This window comes from Chinchilla lanigera, unplaced genomic scaffold (assembly GCF_000276665.1).
Source record: "Chinchilla lanigera isolate Chin_1 unplaced genomic scaffold, ChiLan1.0 scaffold00050, whole genome shotgun sequence".
Lineage (NCBI taxonomy): Eukaryota > Metazoa > Chordata > Mammalia > Rodentia > Chinchillidae > Chinchilla > Chinchilla lanigera.
The window spans coordinates 14,441,363-14,459,379 of NW_004955451.1; the positions used below are offsets into that span (position 1 = coordinate 14,441,363).

Here is an 18,017-nt window from a genome sequence, read left to right on the forward strand (position 1 = left end):
CCTGGAGGTGGTGGCCGCAGGGACTGGGCTCTCTGTCCCCAGCCTGGCCAGGGCCTGGGGTCTGGCCTGGAGACAGCTGTGCCTACAAAGCAGCTGAAGCCTGGAGGCCGGGGGAGGTCCGGGCAGCGGGCGTTATTTTGGGCCTGGCGGCCACCCGGGCTCCTGTTTCTCTTGGGAGCCTGCGGGGGGAGGGGTGGGGTGGGCGGGGGGTGCTGGTGGGTGCGGCTGGCGTGGGAGGCCAGGGGCTCGCCCCTTCCTCCTGAGGATGGACTGGAGTTCTTTGTGGGCTGTTCCCTTCCTCTGCTTCCTTTGGTCTGCCCGGGAGTGGGGACAGAAACGCTCCAGGGGACCCTGGGAGGCCACCGGTGTGCAGCCCTTGCCCCCTGGCCTGCCCTCCGCTCCTTGGAGGCAGGGACATCCTGTGTGGCCCCTGGGGTTTGACCGTGTCACCTCACTTGAGGTCTCGAACCAGTGACTGTGTGTCCCTTGTATCCCAGAGTCCCCGCAAGGGCGGCAGGGACCGGCAGGAATTTGGGGCAGCCGGCACCTGTGGGCCTGTGTATCCCAGTGCCCCCCCACCCTCCTGGGCACGACGAGCTGGGTGATTCACCTTCTCACCGGAGCAGAAAAACAAGTTCCACTGGGCACTTTAATCTCCCGCAGGTGGCAGGCCTGGCGCTGGCTGTCACCCAGAGCCCCTCGCTGGGGCGTTTGCCCCGAAGTGGGCCTGGACTTGGTGGTCTGGGGCACTAGGCTGAGATGCAGGTGTGGCGCTTCGTCTCGACTGGCTGCTGGCTGGTGCCAGGCGGGCACGCAGGCTGACGTCATGCCCTTGTGGCAGGAGCTGCGTAGCGTGGGTTCTGCCAGCTGGTTCTGGAGTCTTGCCCTGAGGAGGCCGGGGCAAGGTGCTGGATAGGAAGCTGCCAGCCCTTCCCCTGGCCCTGAGCTGCAGGGCCGGGCTCTTTGTCCCCGCAGGGGGATTAGGTCCTGGGGACCCCCGTTCCCCAGCTGTGGCTCTGCTGACCCTCTTTCTGCCCTCTGGGTGGCATCGTGGGACGGCGCCTGTGTGGGAGGTGGGCGCGTGGGTGTTGGAATGGTGTGGGGAGAGGGCCCCGAGTCTCTTCTGCCTGTGCCAGTGCAGGGGAATCCTGAGGCCTCGGATTCATCCTCGCCTCTCTTGGGGGATTTTTACCCTCGGCCTGGTGTTGTGCCTGGGGGACAAAGGGCGCTTTCTCTGCCTGCTGCCTCCCTGCGCTGGCGGGCGCCCCGCGGGCCTCACACCCTGGGGTTGCTGTGGGTGGGCGCAGCCAGGAGCCTGGTGTTTCCCTGAAAGCGTCCTGCTGTGTGGACCCTGCAGGAAGGGCCGGTGGGACGCCGGGCGGGCTGCGGAGGAGGCCACTGGGTGGGAGGAAGGCTCCGGGCAGCGCCCCGACCCGTCTGTCCCTCCTGCCAGTGTGCACGGGCACCGACATGAAGCTGCAGCGCCCCGCCAGCCCCAAGACCCACCTGGAGATGCTCCGCACCCTCTACCAGGGCTGCCAGGTGGTGCAGGGGAACCTGGAGCTTACCCACCTGCCCGCCGATGCCAGCCTCGCCTTCCTGCAGGTGAGGCCCAGGGCAAGCCCGCGTGCTTCCTCAGCCAAGAAGTCCTGGTGGATGCCCAGCCCCACGGCTGGCCGTGGACATATGTGGGTGGGATACTTAAAGGTTGCTGCTAAATTTTTTGTAGAGCTGGTGTTTTTATTGGTTTGGTTTTTGAGACACGGTCTCACAATGCAGCCCAGGCTGGCCTCAAACTCGTGGGGATCCTCCTGCCTCAGCCTCCCGAGTGTTGGGATGACAGGTGTGCTCCACCACACCTGGGTCACTGCTCAGTTTTGTACTCCCTTCCCTGCACGGTCACCCCCCTGCCTCTCTGCCCTCTCACTGTTCCTTTCCTGCCTGGAGTGTGGAAAGTTGGGAGCTGTGGGCCCAGGGCCCAGCTCTGCCGCTCCCTGAGCCTGTCCCTGTCTGCATATGGGGACCTGTGGAGAAGGTGACAGGAGGAATGGCTGTGGGAACACAGGGCCCCTGGCAGGGCTGTGTCCCTGGCTGCGGATGGCCCACGGTGTGTTGCTTGGTGGGGACCCCTTGTGGGCCTGGCCTTTTACAGACAGGAAGCTGAGATGCAGGGCGGGTGGGGCTTGCTAGTGCTCCCTGTCCTTCTCTGTCTCCAGCACATCAGGAGGAGAAGCCTCCATCTTGTTTTTGTTGTTTTTTGAGCCAGGGTCTGGCTGTGTAGCTCAGGCTGGTCTTGAACTTATTATGTAGCCCATGCTGGCCATGGTGAACTTACAGAGATCCTCCCGCCTCAGCCTCGTGAGCACTGGGATTATGGACACGCACCCCACTAGCAGAGCACCTCTGGAGGCCCCAGGATCGTGGCCTTCTGGACCCAGCCCCACCTCACACCTCTACCCCACTCCCTCCCAGGACATCCAGGAGGTGCAAGGCTACTTGCTCATCGCCCACAACCGAGTGAGGCAGATCCCGCTGCAAAGGCTGCGAATCGTGCGGGGCACCCAGCTCTTCGAGGACAGATATGCCCTGGCCGTGCTGGACAACGGGGACCCTCTGGACAGTGCCACCCCAGCCCCAGGAGGGCTGCAGGAGCTGCAGCTCCGGAGTCTCACAGGTGGCCTTCACCATCATTGAAACCTTTTGGCTCCTGGGAGCTCCCGGGGCCAGCATGTTCGAGGCCCTGGGTTCTGGCCCCAGCACTGACACAAAAAAGAGAAAAAAATTCCCTTCCTTTGGGAAGTCACCACTTGCACCAGTGTGTACAATTGGGGTTTTGGCAATCCTCCTGCCTCAGCCTCCTTCCTGAGTGCCAGGATGACAGGTGTGCGCCACCACGCCCAGTTCTAGGGCCTCTTTTATATTATTTTTGAATTAATTAATTAATTAATTTTTTGGTGTTTTTGAGACAGGGTTTTGCTATGCAGTTCAGCCTGGCCTTTAGTTCACTTTGTAGCCCAGGCTGGCCTCGAACTCACAAGGATCCTCCTGCCTCAGCCTCCCGAGTGCTGGGATTACAGGCGTGCGCCACCATGCCTAGCTTTATTTTTAAATTTAATTTCATTTTGTTGCAATGCTGGCAACAGAGCCCAGGGCCTAGTGCACGCTGGCAGGTGCTTTACCCTGAGCCTTATCCCTGGCCTCAGAGCTGCCCCTTTAACCACCATGCAGGGACGTGGGGTGAGGTACAAGGAAGGGAGATGTTTGTGTCCCCTAAACTTGTACCTGGGATTATTTTTTTGGTACTGGGAATCAGGACCTCACGCTTGCCAGGCAGGTGCTCATGCCACTGAGCTCTATGCCCGGCCCTGTGTCCCCTGAATGTGCACCCCAAATGTCCCCCCTCCAGGTATGGGGTGCTGTGGGTGGGGTCGGCTATTCGGATGGCAGGGCCTGAGGAGCCAGGAGAGGGCTCAGGCGACAGAGCCCTGACCACGGCCCACTCCACAGAGATCCTGAAGGGCGGGGTCCTAATCCAGCGGAACCCGCAGCTCTGCCACCAGGACACCATTCTGTGGAGCGACATCTTCCACAAGAACAACCGGCTGGACCATGTGGAGGTGGACAGCAACCGCTCGCGGGCCTGTAAGCCACATCCCCAGCCATCGGCCTCACCACCGCACCCCCTTTCCCCCTTTGCAGCCCCTCTTCTGTCTCTTCTGTCTCTGTCTCTCCCGTTCCTCCCCCCCCTCAGCGGCTCGCTGCTGCCTTGGGGCTTGGAGACCCTATCTCTGGGGTTGCCGTGTAGCCCAGGCTGGCCTTGACTTGATGGTGATCCTCCTGCCTCAGCCTTCCAAGTGCTGGGATGACAGTCGTGTGCTTCCACACCCAGTGTGCCTGCCCCTCCCTGCGCTCCATCGCCCACCGCCTCTCTGCCTCTCCCCCAGGCCCACCCTGCTCCCCGACCTGCAGAGCCCGCCACTGCTGGGGAGGAGACTCCCAGGACTGTCAGAGCTGTGAGTCGGGCCGGCCAGGTGGAAGGGTGCTTGGGTGCCAGGGGCAGGATGTCCTGGGGTAATGCCGCTGGGGTCTGGCGCCCAGCCGCTGCCCGCCCTCACCCTGCTCTTCCCCTAACAGTGACGCGCACGGTGTGTGCCGGTGGCTGCGCCCGCTGCAAGGGCTCACAGCCCACGGACTGCTGCCACGAGCAGTGCGCCGCGGGCTGCACGGGCCCCAAGCACTCCGACTGCCTGGTACGCGCCCCGTGGGGGGGGCACCCCGCCTGGCGCTGCCCGGTGCCCTGGCACCCAGGGAGACACGGCCGCCTGTCCCCCCAGGCCTGCCTGCACTTCAACCACAGTGGCATCTGCGAGCTGCACTGCCCGGCCCTGGTCACCTACAACACCGACACCTTCGAGTCCATGCCCAACCCCGAGGGCCGCTACACCTTTGGCGCCAGCTGTGTGACCACCTGTCCCTGTGAGTGCCAGAAGAGGGGCAGGCGGGAGCTTGTGGAGACTGCTCGTCCCTTGTCTTGGAGGCAGGTCCTGAGCTACCTGGTTCTTCTGATGGCTACGGAGCAGATGGCACTTACTCCGTGTGCCGCCTTGTGGCTGCACCTCAGTTTCCTTATCTGTAAAATGAGAGCTGGGCACCGTGGTGCACGCCTGTAATCCCAGCACTTGGGAGGCTGAGGCAAGAAGATCGCTGTGAGTTCAAGGGCAGTTTGGGCGACATAGTGAGACCTTGTCTCCAAAGCAAAACAAATAGTAACTTATTGTAACATTATCTGGGTCGGCATTATTTTACAGTGAGCTTTTTTTTCCTCTCTCAACAATTATGAATCTAAGAAGATTGAGGTTAATGGTTTTCTAAATTAAGTCTTGTTTCGAGTTTGTATTTGCTTAAAGGGACACAATAACTTTACAGTCGTTTACACAGTCTGGAGACACACTCAGTGATCATTACTGTCTTCTTTACGGCATATGACGGAAAAGCTATTCCTCCCCAAAGTGTTGAATGGTATTAGGACTTACTGGTTAAGTGAATGCTGGTTTAAATTCTCATTTGACTGAGAAATACACAAATGCATTTAATAGTGAATCACCTCACCACTATTTTATTATTTACTTGGAGACAGGGTCTCACTAAGTGGATAAGCTAGCCACGCTGGGCTTGAATTTGTGATCCTCCCGCCTCAGACTCCCAGGGTGCTGGGGTGACAGGTGTGCACCACTGCATCCAGCTTTTGGTGTCCTCTTTTGCAAGATGAAAATTAACTGCTCATCACACGTGCCCCCTGTGAGGGGTAAATGAGCGTCACATGGGAGCGCCCACATGCTGCGTGGTGGTGCTGGTCCGGCACCGGACACGGTGATCCTCCTCACGGGGTGTGCGGGGTGGGGCGCACGGACACCATTCCTGTTTCCACAGACAACTACCTCTCCACGGACGTGGGCTCCTGCACGCTGGTCTGTCCCCTGAACAACCAGGAGGTGACCGCAGAGGACGGAACCCAGCGCTGTGAGAAGTGCAGCAAGCCGTGCGCCCGAGGTGCCCACCCCCACGCCCAGCCTCACCCCACTGGTGTGGGGAGGGACCCCGGCGCCCAGGTCGGCTGAGCCCTGCCTCCCGCCCCGCAGTGTGCTACGGGCTGGGCATGGAGCACCTCCGGGCCACCAGGGCAGTCACCAGCGCCAACATCCAGGAGTTTGCTGGCTGCAAGAAGATCTTCGGGAGCCTGGCATTTCTGCCGGAGAGCTTTGAGGGGTGAGAGTGGTCTGCGTGGGGCAGACCTGGCCTGAGGCCCCACATGTGGCCACGCATAGCTGGGGGTCTTGGGGATGGAGGTGGGGAAGGAATGCAGGAGGCAGCGGGGAGACGGGGATCCGGCCAGGCAGGGGCTCTGGTGACGCCTCGTCCGTGAACACGGGCCCGGGTGGTGACTGCAGCACCCGGACAAAGTCACATTGGGTCGGGTTCATTCGCAGCCATGTCTCTCCTAAAAGCCTCCTAGTGGAAGAGACCCAGGTGAATGTCAGTAGGTAAATGGGTAAAGGAACGGTGATTTATTGTACAGTGGAATCCTCAGGGCTCGGGTGGTGGCACACGCCTGTAATCACAGCCCTCGGGAGGCTGAGGCAGGAGGATCACGGGGTTCCAGGCCAGCCTGGGCTACGTAGCAAATTCAAGGCCAATCTGAACGAATATCGAGACTTTATCTCAAACACAAACAAACATCAGTAATCCTCTGAGGACAGCGCCTGGCAGGTACTGAGCACGTCTGATGTCAGGTTTTGTTCTCCAGTCCGGGTAGACCAGCACCCCATCCACTGCTGGTCACTTGGGCCAGTTTCAGTTTTTGCTCGTACAAAAGTCCTGCCTTGTGCACACCTGGCAACAGCCACTGTCTCTGGGCCACATTCCTGGAAGTAAGGTTTCGAGATCAAAGGACGCAAGTGCTGTTTTCACAGAGCCTGCCTAACCGGGGCCGGCGCGCAGCTTAGCCCAGTGGGTGAAAGGTTGAAGTGAAGGTGGCGGGGTGTGGCTTGCGGGTGACGGGGCCCCCGATTCCTCTCGGTCCTTCCAGGGACCCTGCCTCCAACACGGCACCCCTGCAGCCCAAGCAGCTCAGCGTGTTCCAGACCCTGGAGGAGATCACAGGTGGGCACCGCCCTCCATGTCCTGCTTGTGGCGGCTGGGGTGTCCCCGCCTGTCCGCGCGCCCCTAGCCGCTCCCTCTGCCCACAGGTTACCTGTACATCTCGGCGTGGCCAGAGAGCATGCAGGACCTCAGCGTCTTCCAGAACCTGCGGGTCATCCGGGGGCGCGTCCTGCACAAGTGAGAACCAGCAGGTGGGGAGGGGGGAGCCTCTTCCCAGGGACGCCCCAGAGGGGACAGGAGGTCCGGGCCGGGGTCGTGCCCCCAAAGCTGAGACGCCCTCCTCCGCAGCGGCGCCTACTCCCTCACCCTGCAAGGGCTGAGCATCCGGTGGCTGGGGCTGCGCGCGCTGCGGGAGCTGGGCAGCGGACTGGCCCTGGTCCACCGCAACGCCCACCTCTGCTTCGTGCACACGGTGCCCTGGGACCAGCTCTTCCGGAACCCACACCAGGCCCTGCTCCACAGCGGCAACCGGCCAGAGGCCGAATGCGGTAAGGTGGGGAGCCCTGCGCTCCGGCAGCCAGCGCCTGAGTCTGGGCCCTGCGCGGAACCCCTGGCTGTGGCCCTCGGGGCTGTGGGCGTGGCTTCCAACTGGGTCCTACCACCCCACCTTGGCATCCCGCCCTCCCCCGCCCTCCGCTCTGCAGTCTCACTCTTCCCTTGCTGTGTGGCCTGGCACCTGTCCCCGGGTTCTCAGGGGGCCGAGGGTCTCCTCTCAGAGCCCGCTGGGCCCCCTCCTCGCTGCAGCTGCAGAGCGCCAGGCCTGCGACCCGTTGTGTGCCCAGGGCCACTGCTGGGGGCCGGGCCCCACCCAGTGTGTCAACTGCAGCCAGTTCCTCCGGGGCCAGGAGTGCGTGGGGGAGTGCCACGTCCTGCAGGGGTACGCGGGGCTGCAGAGGGGCGGCAGAGGGGACATGGTCGTCCCCCAGGCTCCTCACCGCCACCCCTTGTTTCAGGCTGCCCCGGGAGTATGTAAGTGACAGGCACTGCCTGCCATGCCACCCTGAGTGCCAGCCCCAGAACAGCTCTGTGACCTGCTTTGGATCGGTGAGGTGCTGGGGAGCCCCGGCTGGGGGCAGGGTGCACACACGGGGACCCCAGCACAGGTTGGCGGGTTGGTGAGAAGCTCAGACCCAGGTGGCGGGAGGGGAGCCCGAGAACACAGAGGTGGGGGCCGCACGCCGGGTGCGCTGGACCTGGGGCCCTCGGTGGTGACGCAGAGGCCCGTGTCCTTCCCTTGTGTGGCCGTCCACACACGTGACGCGTGCATCTCAGGCTGCGTGGATTCCAGTCCAGCCTCGGTTTCTGCTTTACGCGGTGGATGTTGTAACCACCCTGCCTTGTTGGGTGTGGCGGGATGGGAGTTAAATGGGGCTTGGCCCAGCGCCTGGGCACTGCACACGGCTTCCCACGTAAGCGCTGCTGTCTCTCCCTGTCACGCCTGGGCAGGTGCACGTCCCTCTCGGGCCCTTCTGGTTCCTGGGTTAAAGCCCCCACTCGGGATCGTGGCTCGAAGGAGGGGCGCTGGGGGGAAGCGGAGACTGAAGAGCAAGCTGCCCATCTCGGGAGCAGGGGACAGTGTGGAGGAGTGGCCCGGGGAGGACGAAGGGCACTGGCCCGCTGCCCAGGTTGTCTGTGCCAGCCCCTCACTGCCCCTCCTCCCCCAGGAGGCTGACCAGTGCGTGGCCTGTGCCCACTACAAGGACCCTCCCCTGTGTGTGGCCCACTGCCCCAGCGGCGTGAAGCCTGACCTCTCCTACATGCCCATCTGGAAGTTCCCGGATGAGGAGGGCACCTGCCAGCCCTGCCCAATCAACTGCACCCATTCGTGAGTCTCGGGGAGGGGCGCCTTCCTGGAAGGAACCTTCTCAGGCTCTTACTGTTAGAGAGGGAAGCTCTACTTTTGCTTTCCATTCCCTGAGACTTAATTGTTCTTTCTTTTTTCTAATCAGAAAAAGTAGCATGTTAAACGTGTAAATTGCTGGGTGTGATGGTGCACAGTTAAAGTCCCAGCCCTCGGGAGGCTGATCACTAGGAGTCTGAGGCCAGCCTGGGCTCCACAGTGAGTTCAAGGACAACCTGGATTACATAATGAGACCTTGCCCCAAAAAACCAAACAAACAAAAAATTAAAATGATACACCGGGCGTGGTGGTGCTCATCTGTAATCCCAGCACTTGGGAGGCTGAGGCAGGAGGATCCCTGGGAGTTCAAGGCCAGCCTGGGCTCCATAGAGAGTTTTCCAAAAGAGGAAAAAAAATTGATATACAAAACGTAAATTAATGTTGCTGCTTCCGTCTTACTGTTAATACTTTGGAATATTTTTCTTCCTTTTTAATTACTTAATTTTGGTAATACTCAGGGTCAAACTCAAGAGCTTTGCAATGAGCTACATCCCTAGCCCTACTTTATTTCTATTTTGAGACAGGGTCTTGCTAAATTCCATTGGTTGGACTCCAGTTTGCCACCCTACTGCCTCAGCCTCCCAGAGTGCTAGGATTACAGACGTGCACCACCATGCCTATCTGCTTCTGGTTTTTTTTTCCCAGTTTATTGCAGTTCTGCTCCCCGTTCAAGCACATCCTGTGCGTGTCCCCTAGGGTACTGGTGCTGTCGACGTGGGGGCATACTCTAAGAGATGGACTACGAGGCCTTTGATGTTCTTTTACTAACGGATGGGTCAGTTCCAGGGATTGAACCCAGGGCCTCACGTGCAGGGCACATGCTCAACCCAAGTGCACCCCAGGTCCCATTATTTAACAGGTGTCACCAGACTCTTCACAGGGAAGTGGTTGCTTCACCCAGGACTCTTTGATAGAGAAAACAGCTTGTGCCCCCAGCCGGCCCCCCGGGGCTCTCAGGCCAGAGCGGGACCAGCCTCGTGGGGTCCGGAAGCGCTGTGACCTCAGCGTGCTTCTGCCTTGTCCAAATGATGATCACTCCGGCGCACCCGCGCGGAGGGTGTGGCCAGCCCTGTTGAAGCCACTGTTTCTCCTGCAGCTGCGTGGACCTGGATGACAGGGGCTGCCCGGCCGAGCAGAGAGCCAGGTGGGCCCGGTCCCCAGGAGGACCCGCGGGGTGCCTCCTCCCCGCCCCTGATGGTCACTGCAGCCGTGCCATGCGTCCCTGCCCAGTCTCCCTTCTACTGGCCTCCCCAGGTGGCTGGGGACCTACCCAGGATGCAGGGGCAAGAGGGGCAGGAGAAGGGCAGGACCCCCCAGACCTTCACCCAGGAGGAGCTTGGTGGCTTTTGAGCTCCCTGGAACTCCAGCCCGATGAAGCAGGAGCGTAGCCACAGAAGGATGGGGGTCTTCAGTGATACTGGGACTGACCCAGAGCCTTTGCACTGACTTACAACCCCATCTACCTTGCACCCCCTTTTAATTTTATGAGACAGGATCTCAGTAAGTCACTAAGTTACTCAGGCTGGGCTCCGATTTTCAGTCCTCCTGCCTCAGCCTCCCAGAGTGCTGGGATGAGAGGCGTGCACTACCACGCCCGGCTGGATCAGTGATTTCTTAACAGGATGGCACAGGTTCGTGGAGCCAGTAGCTGTTAAGCCAGGCCTTGAAAGGGGTGCAGGCCTCCCTCGTGTTGGAGAGCTGGGCAAGGGTCAGGGTCCAGGTTTGGGTGAAGGTCTGCTGGGGGCAGAGGGAGGGAGCTGAGAAGCTGGAGCGGGTCAGGGCAGGACAAGGGGGACAGAGGCCTTGAGCGTCGGGCTGCAGGGCATGGCTGTCTGGACAGTGGGGAGCCCCTCTAGAGGTCTGCTGTGTGCCGGGCCTGAGATGGGCAAGGAGTGGGTGGGGGGCAGGAGAGAATGCCCAGGGATGAGCTAGGTCTTGAAAGATGAACCTGGCTGGAGGAACCGTGTGTGTTCTACCGGAGGGTAGAAGCAAGGGAGATCCTGACGGGGCACGCAGCCATGGCCTCACCCCGGGCGCAGCTTGAGCCTCCAGGTGGGGCTCTCAGATTGTGCGTAGGAATAAGCTTCTTGGAAGCCTGAGCCGAGCGCTCTCAACTTTACCGTGGAGGCAATAGGGAGCCATGGCAGGTGTTAGAGTACAGAAGAAGGGGTCAGAGCCTGTGGGTCTCCCTTCCCACTTCCCTTTCCAAATGTCAGGGACATTCAGTCCCTTCATGGGGACCCTTTGGACCCCTGCCTCGGTCCGGCCCCATCCCTGACCCTGGCTCCTGCTCCCAGCCCTGTGACGTCCATCATCGCGGCTGTGGTGGGCATCCTGCTTTTCCTGGTCGTGGGTGTGGTCGTCGGCTTCATCATCAAGCGGAGGCGGCAGAAGATCCGGAAGTACACCATGCGGAGGCTGCTGCAGGAGACCGAGGTGAGGCGGCCTGGCACCTCTGTGCGGCCCCGGCCTGCAGCTGGCAGGGCACTGACCCTCCCCGCCCTCCCTGCAGCTGGTGGAGCCGCTCACGCCCAGCGGGGCCATGCCCAACCAGGCTCAGATGCGGATCCTGAAGGAGACGGAGCTGAGGAAGGTGAAGGTGCTTGGATCCGGAGCTTTTGGCACCGTCTACAAGGTCAGAGGCCTGGGGTGCGTGGATTTGGGTAGGGGCGGTGCTGTTTGGAGGGAGCTGGGTGTCCAGTGTCCTGGGCCCGAAGAGTGAGTGACCTCCAGGTGGCAGGCAGATCCTGTGCACCCCTCGCTCACATCCCCTCCTCCTCAGGGCATCTGGATTCCTGACGGGGAGAACGTGAAAATCCCGGTGGCCATCAAAGTGTTACGGGAAAACACGTCCCCCAAGGCCAACAAGGAGATCTTGGATGTAAGCCCCGCGGCCCTCCCGGGGAGCCCCTGGCTGTAGTCTCGGCTGTTCTCATGGCTGGGGTGTGGCCCCTGCTCCTGCTCAGCCTACCCCTGTCCCCAGGAGGCCTACGTGATGGCTGGTGTGGGCTCCCCATACGTGTCCCGCCTCCTGGGTATCTGCCTGACATCCACGGTGCAGCTGGTGACGCAGCTCATGCCCTACGGCTGCCTCCTGGACCACGTCCGGGAACACCGCGGCCGCCTGGGCTCCCAGGACCTGCTCAACTGGTGTGTGCAGATTGCCAAGGTAGGCGCCTCGGGGACCAAGCCTTGTCTGCACCAGGCTCGGGCGGACCTCAGCTGGGAGAATGCCCAGGGTCCACACTGTGCCTCCCACCCAGGGCATGAGCTACCTGGAGGACGTGCGCCTGGTGCACAGGGACCTGGCTGCCCGAAATGTGCTGGTCAAGAGCCCCAACCACGTGAAGATCACCGACTTCGGGCTGGCCCGGCTGCTGGACATTGATGAGACGGAGTACCACGCAGATGGGGGCAAGGTCGGGGGGCAGAGCGGGGACGGCGCGCGGGCGTGGGGTGCGGCCCCCGGGAGGCCTCTGGGGAGCGCCGCCTCCCCACCCCCATTTGGAGGGCTCTCCCTTTCCTCCCCAGGTGCCCATCAAGTGGATGGCCCTGGAGTCCATCCTGCGCCGGCGCTTTACCCACCAGAGTGACGTGTGGAGCTACGGTGTGTGGGCTGGGGGGCCCGGCCGGGGAGCCAGGGAGGGAGGCGAGGGCTGCCTGTGCCCACCCAGGGCTTGGGAGAGACTGGGTGGGTCTCGTCCCCCTCCCGCAGCACGGTGCCAGGCTCCAGGCCCCAGGCGGAGCCCCTGCTCCCTTCACCAAAGGACTCCCAGCTCCCCAATCCTGATAACTGTCTCTGCCCTAGGGGTGACGGTGTGGGAGCTGATGACTTTTGGGGCCAAACCCTATGATGGGATCCCAGCCCGCGAGATCCCCGACCTGCTGGAGAAGGGGGAGCGGCTGCCGCAGCCCCCAATCTGCACCATCGATGTCTACATGATCATGGTCAAATGTGCGTGGGGGAGGGGCAGGGGGGCTGCAGGGGCCCAGCGCGGGTCGTGAATGGGCCCAGGGCCACCAAGTATATTTGAAGAAGCCTCATGACCTTTTCACAGCAGACACTTTACACAATTAAAAAGCAGGGAAACAAGCCAGGGGTGGTGGTGCACACCTGTAATCCTAGTGCTCAGGAGGCTGAGGCAGGAGGATTGAGGCCAACCTGGGCTACTTAGTGAGACCCTGTCTCAAATAACCAAGAAAAAGCAGGGAAACGAGTAGAACTACACTGACATTCTGGCATGGAGCCTGGTTCTGCCTCTCTGCCATGTGAGGGTTGTCTAGACCCAAGAGTGCGGCGGGCAGAGGCAGCCAGCGCCTGAGCGTCCAGGCTGAGGGTGCTGAGCTCCCTCCCCCGGCAGGTTGGATGATTGACTCTGAGTGTCGGCCACGATTCCGGGAGCTGGTGTCTGAGTTCTCCCGCATGGCCCGGGACCCCCAGCGTTTCGTGGTCATCCAGGTACCCGGCCTTCCCACACTTCCTGGGGGGGACCCTGAGTGCCCCCGTGCCTGGGCCCCTCCTGTCCCCCAAGGGGCTGCCACCTCGTCTCTGCCTCCCTAGAACGAGGACCTGGGCCCTACCAGCCCCTTGGACAGCACCTTCTACCGCTCGCTGCTGGAGGACGACGACATGGGGGACCTGGTGGACGCTGAGGAGTACCTGGTGCCCCAGCAGGGCTTCTTCTGCCCTGACCCCGGCACGGGCGCCCCGGGCACAGCCCACCGCAGGCACCGCAGCTCGTCCACCCGGGTCAGTGCTGGGGCGCCGGGCTGGCTGTTCGCTTGCCTGCCCCACGCGCTAGGACCCGTCCCTGATGTTCCCTAACCAGGCTTCTCGCGCAGACCCCGTGACCCCATCTTCCCCACCGTGACCACAGTGGTGACCCCCGAAGGTGACCCCGCTTCTCTCCAGGGGAACCTCAGGCTTGCGAGTGGCCCTGTCATGACCCTGCACTTCTTTCTCTTCTGCCCCCAGAGTGGTGGTGGGGAGCTGACACTGGGGCTGGAGCCCCCGGAAGAGGAGCCGCCCCGGTCCCCGCTGGCCCCCTCAGAAGGGGCCAGCTCCGACGTGTTCGAGGGCGACCCGGGAACAGGGGCGGCCAAGGGGCTGCAGAGCCTCCCCCCACACGACCCCAGCCCCCTGCAGCGGTACAGCGAGGACCCCACGGTCCCCCTAGCTCCGGAGACTGACGGCTACGTCCCTCCGCTGACCTGCAGCCCCCAGCCTGGTATGGAGTCCAGCCTGGGCTGAGATGGAAATGGGGGGTGGGGCCTCATTTAGGCCAGGACACACCCCATGTCCTCTCCCTAATGATCCTCTTTGCCCTTGCAGAGTACGTCAACCAGCCAGAGGTCCGGCCACAGCCCCCCTCGCCCCTAGAGGGGCCTTTGTCCCCTGTCCGGCCTGCTGGTGCCACTCTGGAAAGGCCCAAGACTCTCTCCCCCGGGAAGAACGGTGTTGTCAAGGACGTTTTTGCCTTTGGGGGTGCTGTGGAGAACCCCGAGTACTTGGCACCCCGGGGAGGCCCCCAGCCCCACCCTCTGCCCGCCTTCAGCCCGGCCTTTGACAACCTCTATTACTGGGACCAGGACCCGCCAGAGCGGGGGTCTCCACCCGGCACCTTTGAGGGGACCCCGACGGCAGAGAACCCTGAGTACTTGGGCCTGGACGTGCCTGTGTGAGCCGGGAGGCCCACGTGCAAGGAACCGTGCTGAGGAACCGTGCTTCTGCTTGGATTCCTGGGCAGCTGAGCCTGGCACCCTTGGCCTGGCCGCAATAGCGGCAGCACCAAGCAGTCTCTGGATTTGTAGCCCGCCGGCCTTAGAGCTGGCTGGTGGCCGCCGCGGCCCTGCCTGGCCCTGCCGGGCCCCCTCCTCCAGATGCCTGGTACTGAACTGAGAGGCTGAGCGGAGGGAGGAGGCGGCCCCTCAGGGGCGGCTGAGAACAAGGGTGGCCGCTGGGAGCCTGTCCCTGAAACCTAGCGCCACCCCTGGGAGGAAAGGCACCCGTGCCCAGACCTACCCCTGTACAGAGTGCTTTTTTGTTTTGTTTTTACTTGTTTTTTTAAAGATGAAATAAGGACTCCGTGGGAGTTGTGTGAACAGGGATGCCCCGGGGGTAGGGGAGGGATGCCCTCTCCACACCCACTTGCTCCATCTGCAGACAGGTTGTGAAAAGCAGCGGTGCCCAGCCTCTGTCTGGGGTAGCACGGTGCCAGGCCCTACTGCGCACCTTGCCCCCAGCACTCTTCTGGAGCGGGTGGCTGGGGTCTGCCGAGTGAGCCCGAAAGCCAGCCTCCCATCCTGGATACCTGGGACTCTCATGTGAAAGCCCACAGCTAGCTGTCACTCTTGTCTGGTCAAACTCATCCCAAAGCGCACCCCCAGAACGGGGTCACTTCCTCCAGGTGGGGAAGAGAAGATGGGAGGCAGCGTCTGTGTGACTCACTTCCCTGGCCTTGCTAAGAGGAGCTGCCCGCCCACCAGGCAGCATGGAGGCTGGGCTGACCTTGGTGCCCCCCACGCCCCGGGGCTGGCCGTGTAAACACACACCACTCGGCCTGAGTGTTTGGAGCGCCTCTTTATTCCAACAGCTGACAAGGCCCAGGGCTCAGGGGATGTGACTTAGATTCACTGTGGGCTCTGACAAGTACTGGCACAGGGCCTGGCCTTCCGCGGACACCGAGCCCAGGAAGCGGGTACGAGGTGGCTGTGGGAAGTCCACCGAGAGCGCTCTTCCTGCCCTCATGGCTGCAAAAGCTCCTCTTTCTGTCTCTGCTTAAAAGGGCAAAGTGGAGGCCAGGGTCCCTTAGCTGCTCGGAGCTAAGTGAGGGGAAAGTGGGCAGGGGGCTCCCAGCAGCACCGGGGGAAACCAAGGCATGGGCCCCGGAATTCGCAGCAGTCACAGGATGGTGCAGGGCGGGCGGCTGTTGGTGATCTTCTCTAGCGGTTCTCCGTTACTGGCTCTGCGGATGGCCTCGATGAGCTAAACGGAGGACGAGAGGCACAGCAGGATGGTACATGGTTCGGGTCGGGGCCCCCCTGCCCTGCGGCTGCGAATACTCACATCTTTCTCATAAGGGAAGCCTCCATTCTCCAGCTTGGAGAACACCAGCTGTCCATTGATCTCGATCTCAAAGGCCCCTGGTAGGGAATAAGTGTGTGGGTGGGTGGCACTACAGAGGCCAAGACACAAGTCTGGGGAAGCCCTGAAAAGGGGGTCCCCTTGAGCCGCAAAAGAGACTCCGGAAAGGGTCACCTCCTGCAGGTCAACTCCAAGGCACCTGCGGGGCCTGTGTTTTCATGCTGTCAATGAGGGGCTCTTTCTCTCCAAACCTGCGCTAGTGCCAGCAGTTTTTTTTGAGACAGGGTTCGGCTATGTAGTTCAGGCTGGCCTCTAACTCAGAGGTCCTCCTGCCTCAGCCTCCGTGCTGGGATGCTCGTCCGGCTATTGCCAACAGCTTTCTCCCCCTAGGCCTCATCCGTGGCCCCCTCACCTAGGGAAGGGGACTCGCGTTACGTTTTTACTATGTGCCAAACGCTGCCAGGCACTTAACCGAAGCAGCCAGCGTCTGCGCTAGAGTGGCAGCGCCGGGGTTCCGGACACAGGCTGACTCTGCGGGCGATCGTGGCCTCACCCGTGCCCCCGAGGCGCGACTCGATCTCGATGCCCGGGTACTGCTCCTTCACGGCGCTCGCCAGCTCCAGGTAGGTGGCCTCGAAGCCGCAGGGCTCGCTAGGGAAAAGACGCAGGTGGGTTGGGGTTTCGGGGAGGGGGACCGTCCATCCCTCCCGGGACACGCGGGGACCCGCCCGCCGCAGCCGCTCACCAGTACTCCACCACGATGCGGACCCCGCTGCCCGCTTCCAGCTCCCCGGGAGGGGGCGCCACGGACAGCTCCCCGGGCTCCCCGCTCATCGCTACCGGCTGCGCGCGGCTACCACTTCCGGGTGTGACGTCACGCCACGGGCACGTGACAGGCGCGGGGCCGACCGCGTGCTGCGCCCGCGCGCCCCCTGCAGGTCGCTGTCAGTGCTGCGCTCTGGCTGCAGCGAGCTGTAGTCCGCGCCAGACCTCGGGGCCTCGCGTAGGCTGAGGAGCCCTCTTGGACTGCAAAGCGCTTTCCAGTCTACAAAAGGAAGAAAACGTGACGGGCCGAGCAGACTGAGGGAGGGGCCGGTTGGCTGAGAGTGTGTAAAAGTTGCTGTCTCATTAATATGCTAATGAAATTTTATTTAAAATTTTACTTATAATTTATTTATTTATTTGTTTAGGTGCTGGAGATTAAATCCAGGGGCACTCTGTCACTGACCTAAGTCCCTAGTCGTACTTATTATTTTTGAATTTATTTATTTATTTATTTATGGTCTTTTTGAGACAGGGTCTTGCTGTGCAGTTCAGGCTGGCCTTGAGCTCACTTTGTAGCCTAGGCTGGTCTCGAACTCGCAACGATCCTCCTGCCTCAGCCTCCCGAGTGCTGGGATTACAGGCGTGCGCCACCAAGCCCGGCTCTATTTTTAAATTTAGAGACAGGTTCTTGATAAGTTGCCCTGGCCAGGCCAGGAACTTGCAATCCTCCTGTCTCAGCCTCCCGGAATGGTTGGAATTACAAGTGTGCACCACAGTTTAAACTACTCCGTAAAAAAAATAAATAAATAAAAACTACTCCATAGTTACACATAAAGTTCTAACTCCCAAGTGCTAAATTGTGCCTTTTCCAATCTTTTTTCAACTGCCTCTTCCTTGCACTGGGGAACTTCAGACTTTGGGGTGCAGGGCAAGGGCATCTCCCCAGGCTTCCCGCCCCATCTCTTGCACCTACTTCCTGCACCCCCCGGCCACCTCCCAGTGTCATGTCACTTTGCATCTCTGGAGGTAGTGACTCTCCCTGCCGAGGGGGGGCGCTAGAGTACCCTGACAGGCCACTGCACAGCATCCCTTTAGCCGTTCTTTCCTTTTAAACAGTGCAGTGATTTGTATTGTGCAATCAGCACCAAGATCCAGTTACAAAACAATTCCACCACCTAATAAGGCCCCTGTGGCCTGGCTGCAGGCGGACCGGCCCCAGCTCCAGCCCCAGCTCCAGCCCCGGGCCACTTCCCCCCACCCCCACCTCTTCCGGACAGGTTCTCGACTGGAATCGCACCATGCAGGGCCTTCTGCTCCCTGCTTCCCCCGCTCAGTGTAATGGTTTTCTGAGGAACCCCAACCTACAGGCAGTAGTTCCTTTTTATTGCTGAGTAGTATTCCATTGCAGGGATTAGCACGCTTTGTTTATCTGCTCACCAGGGGATGGACACGTGTTGAAATACTGCTGCTGCGACCATTGTGCTGTGTCTGTGACCATCCTGCGGGTGTCGGTGTGTGGATGAGGGTCTCCTTCCTTTGGGGTGGACTCAAAGGAGTAGTTCTGGCTTCTATGGAACGATTATGTTGAACCTTTTTTTTTTTTTTTTT

At 61.2% G+C, this 18,017-nt stretch overlaps 2 protein-coding genes across 2 annotated transcripts in view; one reads left to right on the forward strand and one right to left on the reverse strand.

Annotated features, from left to right (window-relative positions):
• Positions 1-1,453: 1,453 nt before the first annotated feature.
• Positions 1,454-14,647, forward strand: Erbb2 (erb-b2 receptor tyrosine kinase 2). The gene is made up of 26 exons (XM_005394319.2): positions 1,454-1,605; positions 2,473-2,674; positions 3,508-3,642; positions 3,945-4,013; positions 4,135-4,250; positions 4,335-4,476; positions 5,431-5,550; positions 5,640-5,766; positions 6,587-6,660; positions 6,747-6,837; positions 6,949-7,148; positions 7,405-7,537; positions 7,614-7,704; positions 8,325-8,485; positions 9,657-9,704; positions 10,858-10,996; positions 11,073-11,195; positions 11,343-11,441; positions 11,544-11,729; positions 11,824-11,979; positions 12,092-12,167; positions 12,369-12,515; positions 12,922-13,019; positions 13,122-13,310; positions 13,536-13,788; positions 13,893-14,647. Exons 1-26 carry the CDS (start codon positions 1,471-1,473, stop codon positions 14,240-14,242), a joined length of 3,660 nt encoding a protein of 1,219 aa, XP_005394376.1. The 5' UTR covers positions 1,454-1,470; the 3' UTR covers positions 14,243-14,647.
• A 474-nt stretch (positions 14,648-15,121) lies between these two features.
• Mien1 (migration and invasion enhancer 1) overlaps positions 15,122-18,017 on the reverse strand; it is a gene marked incomplete in the record, with an annotated part of 5,599 nt that continues 2,703 nt past the window's right edge. Inside the window, 4 exon segments of the mRNA XM_005394320.2 lie at positions 15,122-15,545; positions 15,627-15,703; positions 16,198-16,295; positions 16,390-16,689. Coding sequence (XP_005394377.1) covers positions 15,462-15,545; positions 15,627-15,703; positions 16,198-16,295; positions 16,390-16,478 — 348 coding nt within the window.

Coding starts and splice junctions, on each gene's coding strand:
- Erbb2 (XM_005394319.2), top strand. CDS start 1,471: ATGAAGCTGCAGCGCCCCGCCAGCCCCAAGACCCACCTGGAGATGCTC. Junction 7,149..7,404: donor CCGGCCAGAGGCCGAATGCG/GTAAGGTGGGGA, acceptor TCCTCGCTGCAG/CTGCAGAGCGCCAGGCCTGC. Junction 10,997..11,072: donor GGCTGCTGCAGGAGACCGAG/GTGAGGCGGCCT, acceptor CCCTCCCTGCAG/CTGGTGGAGCCGCTCACGCC.